Source organism: Dermacentor andersoni, chromosome 5, assembly GCF_023375885.2.
Source record: "Dermacentor andersoni chromosome 5, qqDerAnde1_hic_scaffold, whole genome shotgun sequence".
NCBI lineage: Eukaryota > Metazoa > Arthropoda > Arachnida > Ixodida > Ixodidae > Dermacentor > Dermacentor andersoni.
Genome location: NC_092818.1, coordinates 35,706,431 through 35,719,687, shown reverse-complemented (window position 1 = coordinate 35,719,687; position 13,257 = coordinate 35,706,431). Strand labels below are relative to the sequence as shown.

Sequence of the window (13,257 nt, the reverse complement as noted above, 5' to 3'; positions counted from 1 at the left end):
TAGAGACTGATTGGACATCAAGAGTTATTCTTCTCTTGGCAAGCTACGGAACGTTACTTTTGTCGGCAGCATAATTATGTACAGCCATACTTTCACAATTTCTTGGATCAACTCTTTAATTATTTGTAGCTATCCGTCCACAGCACTTCAGCGAACCAAAGATTATTGAGTTATTCGCCGTTGGTCCTTACTCCTAGCTCTACCCAGTCTAATATTTTGAACACGTTTCATTGGATAAGTGATGACTACATTTTTTCATACAATGACACATATCCACAGCAGGGGATCAGCTAAGCGGAGCATCTGTGAGTTAATTATGATGGAGATTCCCGTACTATGGTACATACCAATAATTAGGGCTCACGAAGAAGCCGGTGCATATTGTCACGTGGTAGTGACGGTAAAAAACACAGTAGAAATACTGTGAAAGACGAAACCAACTTTTACTCTGCGAACCCGTGCCCACCAAAAAGATGATACACTTAAAGCGCCACGATAGTGGTGCACACAGCCGGCGATCGTCGAAATCTGATCTACGGGTCAAGCGCGTGGTCGGATTTTATACATCAGTCATGGAAGGTTCCAGCGTGATCGCTGGTGCCCGCGTATCTTGCAGAAAGTTCTACACCATTCGTGTCGCGCGATGAAATCATATTACACAACGTTAGGTGACAACAGACAGCGCATAGAACCATCGATAACCTTCGAGAAACTTCTGATACATGCAGGCGCGTCCTGCGCTGTGCGCTAACATTTGTTGGGTAGTGTAACGTGCTCACCCCATAAAAAACTATACCTTTAAATTTTTTGTCAGCACCAACCAGACCTTATGATGGCTTCGTGCTAATGATAATCACAATTTGCGTACTATGCCACCTACCTACAGTATGGAATCAGCCATTAAGCGACTGTGTGCGTTGTTTATGATGATTATATTCATATTATGGCACATACCAAGAATAGAAGTTGGACAAGAAGCGGACGGTGCATATTCTAATCCAAACAAGCTCTTTGTGATGATCGGCACATCTTGATGATGTTTACGATAGCCGTGCTATGGCACGAACCCACAGGAAGGGATTAGCGGACACTAGTTTCGGCAGGATGATGCTATAGAACACGTTCAATAAAATTAGTATGCTTACTTCGCATAACAGTCTGCTAACTTCATAATAAAATATTTTTGCGTGCACAATTCACAAGGACACAGTGAAGGGGACACACGAGCGCTTACTCACAACTATTTTATTTACGGGAAAATACAGAACATATATATATACCCCAGCTATCGGCACGCAGCATGTGCAACAAGAGTGGTCAGTAAAACAGAAACAGATTAAACACAGATTAAGAAGATTCAACCAGTATTTAAAAAAGCGCATTCATTTTCATGATTACAACCGATGGTTGGCTTATGCATCTTTCGGCGCACTTTTTTATATGAAATGCTTCTGTGATTGCACGTGTTCGTTTATTTTTATCTGAAAACAAAATTTCAGTGTTAAAAAATATCGGATCACAATGCCATAGATTTCAGTGGTTCGACAAGTGCGAATGATTTTCTTTACCAAGAGAACGTTCATGTTCCTTTAGACGGGTGTTTATGCACCGAGCAGTTTGTCCTATACACATGTTTCCACAGGTCAATGGAAGCCTGTGCGCAACACCTATACTGCAGTTTGTGAAGTTTTGATCGTCTTTTAGACCGCAGCTGCATTTTTTTACCCTATTGTCTAATTTATCGGAAATAGCTCGGAACAGTATTTGCACCTTGTTAGGAGCGCTGAAAACCACTTCAACGCCATACCGGCGATCAACATTCTTTAGCCCTTGGGAAAAATAATGTACCTAAGGTACAACTGCAAGGCGTTCTTTGTTCGTGCTAAGCCTGTTCCTTGAATCTGTGGGTTGTACACCCTTTACTATTCTTATTACCTTTTCGGCCACTCTGACTATAATGTGTTCCGGGAATCCCACCGAATCTAGTCTTGTTACCTGATTAGCAAAGCTTTCTTTTTGTCGGTGGCCACAAGATTTTACTAACGCGGCCCGAAAACAAGACACCGCAATTCCTCTTTTTACAATCTTCGAATGTCCTGATTTGTACTGTAATATGGGCTTTTTTGATCTAGGGCTGTACATCCAGCATGTGTGATCGGGTAGCAATCGCAGAGAAAGATCTAGAAAGTGTAGTTCATTTTCTTTAGTAATCTCATGGTTAGCAATCTCATAGCAATCTCATGGGGATGTGCCGAATAGTTGCGTCTGAATCGTGCAGGCAAATGCGACACCATACGGACTGCTTGCGTGTAGCGTGCAAGACACAGTGCAGTGATACCAGCAGACGACTCTTCCTGGACTGGTGCAAAACAGTGGATAGGACAACGGAGTTCCTCTGGAACACGGTGAGGCCGCTCTTGCACAATGTCAAGAAGGCACCTCCTACAGAAGGAAGAGTGGTACGGCTTGGGGAATATTTCATTCCAGATAAGAACAACAAGCTTCTGCAGCTTGGGCCAAAGTTCGCGCTGGAACCGGCGCTGTGTCCACCTGCGAAGCTAGCTGCATTGAGAGCCGTCTTCCGACTAGTTCCTGAAGCAGAACGTGCAAGGTGTGTTTTTGAATGTGTAGACGCTATCGCGAAGGCAAAAACCGCATGTGTGAGTGCCAACCGGCTCAACCTAGTGGCAGGAGACTTGGCATCTAGAGGGTTACGTGTTCTTACCACCGATATAGAAGGATGTTTTGTTGTCCTACCTAATGGCGTGCTTCGTGAAAAAGCTTGTGAAGCTATAGATAAAAATTTCAAGAGAATTGATGTTAAGCCTGCCAAACAAGAACAGCGTTCTATTGAATTACTGCGTTCCCTGAATTTTGAAAACCTATGTGCCTCAGTCAAAGAAGCAAAGGGCCTGCATCTTGAGAGGGAGAGAGAGAAACTTTATTGTAATTGTAAAGATTTGAAGGAGGGGTGGTCGGAGCCTCTCAGTCCAGGGCCCCACTGGCCTCTGCCGCCTGCCTGACCTGGCTAATTAAGGAGTTTTGTCCTGCCAGGTCGGAGCGGGCGAGCTGTGCCTCCCACTGCTCCATTGTACTACTGGTGTTTGGCCTATGAGGGTGCTTAGTGCACTCCCAGGTTATGTGCATTAGGGTAGGTATGCCACCGCACCAAGGACCGTTGGCCCTATAACGAGTGTGATAAAATACAGACCGGGGTGTTCCCCCATTTAAAATTGCATGTATCCCTGCATCTTGAAGTGTTTTTCTCATGAAACACGCACAAACCTGAAGAGGCCGTTCAGAGCCATTGTTACTGAAAGAAGCACTTGTCAGCAGCAGGTAGTACCGTTTATCCAGAAACAGCTTTCCTCGTTCAGAACCCCAGATCCGTTAGGTATTTGTAATTCTGAGGCTGTTGTACGATATTTGAGTGAAAACAAAACAAAGGGATGCAGCGCCTTCAGCGTTGACGCACAAGATTTATTTTACTCGATTCCCCACACAGAGCTGTTAAAAAAATGTTAAGATATGTATTTGCGAAGATAATGAAGTAACATTTAGAAATGACAGCGAAGCACCCGTGAAAAGCTTTATGGAAATACTATTCCTTTATCTTACTTCTACGTTTCTCGCTTGGAATTAGCAATGTATGTGCAAAAATCAGGTATATGTATAGGTTCCAAGGTAGCGCCAATACTAAGCGACATTTTTCTAGCTCATGTATACAAAAGTATTAACAGTGCTTTAGGAAGCTTTGCAAAAATTAACCGATTTGTTCATGATTATTTGGTTATTTTTGATCGGAATGAACATGGCTGTAATGTGGTTAATGTACTAAAAGTGTTCCATGAATTTGGCCGAGGCGTTAAGTTTACCCATGAGATTGCTAAAGAAAATGAAATACAGTTTCCAGATCCTTCTCTGCTATTGCTACCCGATCACACTTGCTGGATGTACAGCCCTAGATCAAAAAAGCCCATATTACAGTACAAATCAGGACATTCGAAGATTGTAAAAAGCGAAATTGCGGTGTCTTGTCTTCGGGCCGCGTTAGTAAAATCTTGTTGCCACCGACTAAAAGAAAGCTTTGGTAATCAGGTAACGAGACTAGCTTCGGTGGGATTCCCGGAACATATTATAGACAGAGCGGCCCAAAAGGTAATAATCATAGTAAAGGGTGTACAACCCACAAATTCAAGGAACAGGCTTAGCACGAACAAAAAACGCCGTGCAGTTGTACCTTAGGTACATTATTTTCGCCGTGGGCTGAAGAATGTTGATAGCCGGTAAGGCGTTGAAGTGGTTTTCAGCGCTCCTAACAAGGTGCAAAAACTGTGCCGAGCTATTTCCGATAAGTTAGACAATAGGGTAAAAAAATGCAGCTGCGTTCTAAAAGATGATCAGAACTTCACACACTGCAGAATAGGTGTTGTGTACCGGCTTCCATTGACCTGTGGCAACATGTACATAGGACAAACCGGTCCGTGCATAAACACCCGTCTAAAAGAACATGAACGTTGTCTTGGTAAAGGAAATCATTCGCACTTGTCGAACAACTGCAATCTATGTCATTGTGATCCCATATTTTTAACATTGAAATTTTGTTTCCAGATAAAAATAAACCAACACGTGCAATCACAGAAGCGTTTCATATCAAAAAGTGTGCCGAAAGATGTTTAAGCCAACCATCGGTTGTAATCACTGAAAATGAATTCGCCTTTTTAAATACTATTTGAACCTTCTTAATATGTGTTTAATCTGTTTCTGTTTTACTGACCACACGTGTTGCACATGCTCTGCGCTGATAGCTGGGGCATATATGTTCTGTATCTTTCCGAAAATAAAATTGTTGTGAGTAAGCTCTCGTGTGTCCCCTTCACTGTGTCCTTGTCAATGGTGCGCGCAAAAATACTTTACTATGAATTCGTACCAACTCGCCCAACTATCAGTTCTGCTGCAGTCTGCTAACTTGCTATCGCAATCAATGCTTCGGCTTTCGGGCCACACTGTGGCTTTTTGAAGGTTGCATTGTAATATTTCTTTTGATTACATACTACATATTTTCCATTTGGCTTAATGAGTACATGCTCTCTCTGAGGATAATCGTCAGCACATGCATTTTCTTCTACTATTTCCTTTTGCGTTTGTTTCTTCCTTGCCACATTGGGTTTCAGACCTACCCAGAAGTTACAGCTACGATTTTATGACATCTAGAGTCAGTCTTACTTTCTCGTGAACACACCAGTGCAAGCAACTCTCGTGTGCAATAGAATCTCGTAAAAACTCTTCAGTCAGAATAAATACTGACAACAGACGTGGTGTCGTGCTCTAAAAAAAAAACACTTATGCTCTATCCTTAACGTTATCGTTTGCTCAAAATAATCGCTAACGCATCTGTAAAGGCCACCACATTCTTGGACAATAACCACTGGTACCCAGTCAAGAAACCCAACAGGCTGTCAGCCTGTCAGCTTGTCGGCTATACGTTATTTTGGCTTGTAAGTCTGTCAGCCTGTAAGTCTGTCTGCCAGTCAGCCTGTACGTCTGTGAGCCTGTAAGCCTGTAAGTCTCTCAGTTTCACTTTCACTGTAAGCCTGTAAGCTTCACTTTCACGAGATTTCCCTGATTCAGCCGTCAAGAGTCTTGCATTTACCCGATGCTTGTGTGCAGCTGTCCATTGTTGATCCTCGCAAAAGTGAAACTACCTCTGAAAGTGGTCTTCTGAGAATACACCCCTATAGTGGTCTGCGTACCAAGCATGCTTGACTACGCTGATAGTTGCTGTATAGAAAATACACCTTTGATTGATCATTTCAAAGTTTTATTACACAGTAATACACCCGGCCTTAATAGAACTAGCGTATTCATATATATCTCATACAGTTGAATCCCGCCACAATGAATACCGCTACAACAAAATTTCCAGGACAACGAATAATTCTTGATTCCCCGTCAGTATCCCATAGAAATTATAGCCCCAAGTTTCTCTGCACGAGCCATTTTTGGTGAGCGTTTCCGCTTCAACGAAATTTTCGCAGTCAAAATCAAAACCAGAACAAGCGTTATAGGCAAAAGTTTAAGTTAAATCCAAAGCCGTAGTAAGCACGAAATCATGTGATTGCAGTTTCGCCATTTTGGTTTTTTTTTCGTGGTCGCGTCACTCGCAGCGTGTCTCTTCGACGACGAGCTTTCATCCATGCGTGGGACGAGATGTCAACGCAAAACCCTTTCCCTCAAGCAGAAAGCTGAATCACCCAAGCTGTGAGTGGAAGGAAGGAAGTGGCAATCGCTGAAGACTGGGATTCCGGCCAGTTCGCTGTGTACGATTCTAGGAAATAAGGGCAGCCGAAAAAAGGCACTTGCTTCAGGCACATCTTCCAAGCACAAAAAGGTGACGTGGCCCCTCCATGAAGAGCTGGACAAGGCGGTGCATGCGTGGTTTGTTGAAGTACAAGGCAAGAACGTCCTCCTCAATGGAAGCATCGTCCAGCAAAAAGCCTTGAAGCACGCCTGCCTACTCGGCATTGACGATTTTAAAGCCAGCGTTGGCTGGCTGAACTGTTTCAAGGTCCTGCATAACATCATCGGAAAAGTGTTGTGTTGGAAATCGATGTCCGCAGACGTTGACGGAGCTTGGAAGGTGAGCAATGTGGCCGGCATTTTAAGCAACTTCACGCCGGCAGACATCTACAATGCCAATGAGACCGGGCTATTCTTCGAGATGTTGCCGGCCAGGATGCTCGACATTAAGGGGCAGCGCTGTCACAGCGGCAAACAGCAAAAAATGTGTGACGGTGCTGCTTTGCACAAACATGGATGGCTCTGACAAGCGTCCTCCATTAGTCATTGGAAAAGAGCCAAGCCGCACTGTTTCAAGGGATCCCGTAGCCTACCTGTGCAGTACAAGGCGAACAACAAGTCATGGACGACCCGTGCTATTTTCACAGTGTGGGTGGTGGCATTCGACCGCAACATGAAGCGGCAGGACCATAAAGTTTGCTTGCTTCTGGACAATTGTTCAGCCCATCACTCCGAAGAAGTCGAGCTCACTAACACGGAGCGGATGTTTTCCCCTACAAATTGCACATCTGACCTACACCCTCTCGACCAGGGTGTGATTCTGAGCCTGGAGCGCGCTTACCGCGGGAGGTTAATTCAGCGGCTGCTCTTCAACAGTAAAACCGGCCAAGACACGAAGGCGGACATGTACGTGGCACTGCAAATTATGTCTGCTGCCAGGAACACACTGGGTCACTCAATAATTGCAAACTGTTTTAGGCACCCGGATTTGCCGAAGATCTATCCTTGGACTCTGACGTAGTAGTTCTGCGGAAACCCGAAAGGTGGAGAGAAGTAATGAATAAAGGGAAAATGAGACATCCACCTGTTCGTAGCAATTGCTACAAAGGAAACCCATACGGGTTCCTAGAAAGAAAAGCCTCATAGTTGAAGAAAAAGTCCCTGACCAGGACGAATTTTTTTTCAACTATGAGGCTTTTCTTTTGAGGAACCCGCATGGGTTTCCTTTGCAGCGATTGCTACGAACAGGGGGGTGTCTCATTTTCCCTTTATTCATTATCCTTAGACTCTGCTAGCGCAACACCGACGAAGAGGCGTCAGCGGCACTGGGGATCACGGCCGCCTGGAAAACACTGGAAAAAATGGGAAACGTGTTGCCTAATCTCGAGCTTGATGAATACATCGGTGCTGACGATTGTGCTATAGTTCATGAAGAGGTGAATGATGAGCAGATTATCAAAGCCGCCTGCAATGATGAAGACTCTTCTGATGTCGAAGATGACGTACAGGATGTGCCTGCTGAGGCAACTGCCTCACAGGTGATGGACGCGTTCGATGTAATGAGGAATTTTGTTGATGTCCGTGAAGACGATGTCGCGATCGGTCTGCAGACTGAATGTGAAAATCACGTGACAGCACTGCTCACCGTGAAGCGCAAATAAGCCAAGCTTACAGATTTTTGGCATTAGAAGTTTTTGCTGCTGCTTGGGCAATAATTTCTGCGTTTCGTATCAAATTTCTGTGATAACGAAGAACGAATTTTTTTTCGGGCACCGTAAATTTCGTTGTAGCGGGATTCAATTGCATATATAGGTCCCCCTTTTCTTTTTGAAGTGGTCGCAAGTACGGGCTCCCACGTACGAAGATGTGAAATCAGCTTTACTTCGCTGGATGTAGAAAGCAAACGCAGCCCACCTTCCCGTCAATGGGACGATACTGCGGGAGATGGCCAGCGACTTGGCTCTACAACTTCGGCACGCAGAGTTCAAGTGTAGCAATGGATGGTTCAGCAGTCTTCAAGAGCGCAATAATTTGAGCTTCGTAACAGTCTGTGGCGAGAGCGGCAGCGCAAACAAGAGGGTCATCGACGCCTGGAAGGAACACACGTTGGCTCCATTGCTTAGCGAGTACGGTACAGACGATGTGTACAACCTTGACAAGGCAGTCCTTTTTTACAAGATGCTGCAAACGTTTGCAGTGAAGGACACCGCGGTCAAGGGTCAAAAGCAAGGCAAGGAAAGAATCATTGTTCTGTTCGGTGCGAACATGTGTGGCAAACACAAGCTGCCGCTACTTGTAGTAGGAAAGAGTGGGAAGCCTTGCCGCTTTAAAAATGCACGGCTGCCGCCAAGAGATGAGCTTATCATACCGGCTCAGCAAGAAAGCTTGGGTCACAGGCGCAATATTTGAAGATTATGTTCGGCTGGTTGGCCGCGAGTTCGCGGCCACAGGCAGGAATGTACTCTTCTTTGTTGGTAATTGCCCAGCGCACGGCGTCATCCCACACCTGAAAGTTGTCCGGATGGTATTTCTTCCTCCGAACACCACGTCGTTCTCGCAGCCAATGGACCAAGGCGTCATTAAACAGACAAGGAAGATTTACCGCCACCACCTGCTCGAGCGCATGCTCCTTTGCTTCGACAACGGCAAGGAGTACTCCATCGACCTCCTCGGGGCCACATGTGTTATTGTGTATGCATGGAGGCAAGTGGAACCCACTTTGGTCATGCGGTGTTTTGAACACGATGGCTTCTCGAAGGAAAGCACCGTCGATGCCGATACTGACTATTCACGTGCACTTGATGAAGAAGGAGCTGAGTATTGTGACCGCATCAATGCAATCTGCGCAGAGATTGCGAATCCAGTGCAGTTGGCTTCGCCGAGTATCTGAACTTTGAAAAAGATCGACAAACATGCTACTCAGATTTGGAGTGTGAAACTACCGCTGATGCGGCCAATGTGCGATCACAGCGAGAACGGCGGCTCTAACGAGCCCTTCCGAGCACCCGCTCTCGGGGGAGTTATCGGATCGCTGAACGTTATCCGCAGTTTTGTTGAGTGCTACTGTGGAAATTCTCAAATGCTGCATGTAGTTGGCCAACTGGAAATAACATGACCCTTGGAGCCTCGAACTACAGGACGCGGCAAACCGAATTCAAACATTTTTTCGCAGTCCCAATGACTTCAAATTAACGAGGCGTACCATTATCATTGAAAAGGAAGGTATACAATCAGTGCATTTTATCGGTCATGACATTTGGGGCAGACTTGGAAACTGACAAAGAAGCTTGAGAACAAGTTAAGGACTGCGCAAAGAGCGATGGAACGAAGACTGCTAGGCATAACTTTGAGACAGAAAGAGAGTGGTTTGGATCAGAGAGCTAACGGGTATAGACGACATTCTAATTGACATGAAGAGAAAAATATAGCACTGGGCAGGTCATGTAATGCATAGAGTAGATAACTGTTGGACCATTAGTGTGACAGGATGGGTACCACGAAAAGGGAAGTGCAGTAGAGGATGACAGAAGACTAGGTGGTGCGACAAAATGAGGAAATTTGCGGGTGCTAGTTGGAATCAGTTGGTGCTGGACAGGGATAATTGGAGATCGCGGAGAGAGGCCTTCGTCCTGCAGTTGACATAAAATAGGCTGATGATGACTGTACAAGGTCTGCCCCAAAAGTTTGTGCAGTTCATACCACCACACTCTCTGCTGCATTTTTGCTGACTCAATTGTGCAATGAGTCAGCAAAAATGCAGCACAGGGTGAGGTGGCATGAACTGCACAAACTTTTGAGACGGGCTTTGTAGCTGCATCAGCGGCACTACTTCCTTTGTGCATTAGCAAGTTTTTGCGCCAGGTGCCTGCGTACACCCTTCATTCTTTTTTTCTCATCTTCTGGCGTCACATCGCTGCCCATTAAGATCCGGAGGAGGCCTGCACAAGAAAATCAATCACGGCTATAAAAGTAATGAAAGCAGCTAAACAAATATTTCCAGCATGACACTGCAAGTTCCCAACAGTATACCCAAGGTTCAAGGAAATATTTTATCATAGCTACGTTTTCAATTTAGCAACAAAATTACAGGCTACTTCATGCCTGTTCATTTGCATGCCACAAATTCTTTTTAGAGCTTCAACATGAAATATTTCAGTAGCAGGTTATCGCAACACAGTGCTTTAGCACAACAGCTTCGCTGTTACTGTGGCCTTTCGTGTTTGCCATCTATAGATGAGCAGAACAATTAGCTAAAGCACACAGCTGGCAGCCGTCAGAGCCAGTAAGGATAAAGGTTAATGATAGGCTAAATTATTCTGATCAGCATAGCGGCTCTCAATTGTGAACACTTAGGCTTGTTGGTTTATCGTCTTCCAGAAAGTAGCGAAATTACACAAAAGTAGCACTCCTATAGATAGGCAATCTCCTTTGCTGATGCAATTTCACTGCGCTTATAAAACTGTCAATACTCAAGCACACTGGATAGTGCTGCTACGTTTGTGCACAAAGCACTACATCCATACACCAAAAAATTTTAATTTATTCAGAATGAAAAAGACAATTACCACAACTGAATGTGAAATAATAGCAGACATGCTTTTTAATGTTTCCGTTACGTAAAATTTCAATGGAAATGAGTCACTAGTTAATGTTTTCTGTATAAATACCATTTTCAGTAGCAAGAAGCCCACTACTCTGAGGAGTTAGTAAGGATTTCAGTTTCAGTTTGTTTGTTATAGGATGGCGCATCAATGCACGTTAAGCACACTGTTTTGCGAAGCAGAGCACCACCTTCAGTGACTGTATCAAAAAATACTGCTGCTACTTTTTTCATTGGACAGTATGTTCAATTGTGCATACTTTTTAGGGATGACAGCTTCTGTGGTGTTACAGCTTGTCTGGCCTCCGTCCTCCCCATGGACCGCGACATGTTCGACAGGGTTCCTGTAACGCTTCTGTTCCGGAGTTCATCCGGCGTCTAGTAAAATGTAGAAGCCATGCGGCAAAACATGGAGTCAGACGACGCCCGGAACAGTGTCCCCCATGCTGCCTTGTCGATCCATTTGCCGGATCCAGCATACATCTGCAATATATAATCATACATACATAGCTCGTAGCTGACAGGTTTTATACTGGACTATATACACTGTATTTTCCCAACCCTGCAGTTTCCTGGCATTTTGGCACATTTATTTGTGTCATTTGGACCAATACCTGCAAGAGCGAAACTAAATTACCCAGTAAGATTTTTATAAATCTTTTAGACCCTCCTACATAAAGATCTCCTAGGCATCAGTAGCAATCACTAAACTTGGAAAACTGACAATGATCCGCAAGAATATTCACTGCTACAGCTTGATGAAATCACTGAAATCTACCTAGGCATTGGGTAGCCCAATTTCAAATATGTTCCTTGTGATATCTGCACAACCACTCTTTTCCACAGGTTACTCTGTGCGGTCACTAGATGCAAAATAGAAATCTGCACCAGCAATGCGATCCAAGGACTGCATGATTACATAATTGTGTTAATGTACACAAACAAAAAAGAACTTCATGTGCACTGTGATGTTCATGTAAAAAGAGGATTAGCCTACTAATTAGGTTTTCGAGCCCCATTTTCGAGACGCTCTACGGAGCACAGTGCACCATCTGACTTATAGTAGTAGTTTCAATTTGTATGCTTATTTCTTCGGTGTGGCAGCGATATTTTAATTAGCTTGGAAGACACAGGAGTTTGAAAGTGAAAATGGCTATCTCCACAAGCATCAGGCACACTTTATGGTGGCGTAGTTAAAGAAGCCATCAGGCTAATCACACAAGCAGCTGTTTGTTTCCTTCTGCTCACTATTCCATTGCTGTCATTTGTGCACTCTCTTAATTTCACAAGGGCCAGCAAATCCAGATGATCTGCAAACACTTCACCTACATTGGTACACATTGAGAGCAACCATTGTTGTGCTTCCATGGGACACTGTTCGACACAAGAAATTGTGAGAATAGTGCTAAGCAACAACAAACCCAACAACAAAAATAAAGCATTTATGTGAGACGAAAGTGCAGAGGGAAGCACATACCAAGGTCAGATATTCTACTTCGGCACTCAAGCCAACCAAAAGTGGTTAAAGTATTGTGCTGTAAGCTGACCCCTTTTCATTTATTTTAATATGCCTGTGGTGTGGCAAGCTGATGAGGATGGCGCCGAGGGTGTGACTATGTGCTTGGCCGGTTGCGAATTGTGACCGTGATGCTGTGCAGCATAGCTGATAGACATAAGCCGCCTATATACAAATTTATAAGAGGAAGACACTGCCTGCTAAGGAAGCCTTCCCAAGAGATGCTGACACAGAGATGTTGAGCTAGTGGATAAGAATCATGTGGCAACAGCGCTCAAGAACTGTCTCCTTGTCCTTGATCCATACTTGAACGTACATCGCTATCATTCTAAGTGGCATGACATGCCAGCCTGAGCCACTTGGCGTCTGCATCAACAAGCGTTTTGAGGACTGCCTGCGGAAATACTTTGCGATGTGGTTGACTGATGACGAGTGTAAGCTAACAGCAAAGGTTGTATCAAATACACACCACTATAGCAAGTGGCGAGCTGGGTCACTGCAGCATGGGACAACATGCCACGAAGCTTGATTGCATGTTTTCAAGGAGCGTAGCATCTAAAGTGCTCTAGATGGCACCAAATATAGTGTGCTCTATGTGCTGACAGGGATAAGGTAAGCAACAAAGCTAGCAGCAATGACGACATCACATGAGCTGGGGCAGGTTCGCAGTTAATAAATGCTGTTTGCATTTTGTGTCTATCGTTCTTTCTTTTGTCCGGCTTTCATTCAAGAAAAGCTCTTGGGCTTTAGACCTTCAGGTGTTAACTTAGAAGCGAGTCTGGTTTAGATGCATAAATATGGTACTCGGCCATAGATCTAGTTCATGGATCATACACAGTTA

General features: G+C 44.5%; 1 protein-coding gene across 1 annotated transcript; it reads left to right on the top strand.

Annotated features, from left to right (window-relative positions):
- The first annotated feature begins 8,244 nt into the window (after positions 1 to 8,244).
- Positions 8,245 to 11,282, top strand: LOC140218531 (tigger transposable element-derived protein 4-like). Its single transcript, XM_072288303.1, has 3 exons — positions 8,245 to 8,530; positions 8,787 to 9,003; positions 11,168 to 11,282. Exons 1-3 carry the CDS (start codon positions 8,245 to 8,247, stop codon positions 11,280 to 11,282), a joined length of 618 nt encoding a protein of 205 aa, XP_072144404.1.
- The last annotated feature ends 1,975 nt before the right edge of the window (positions 11,283 to 13,257 follow it).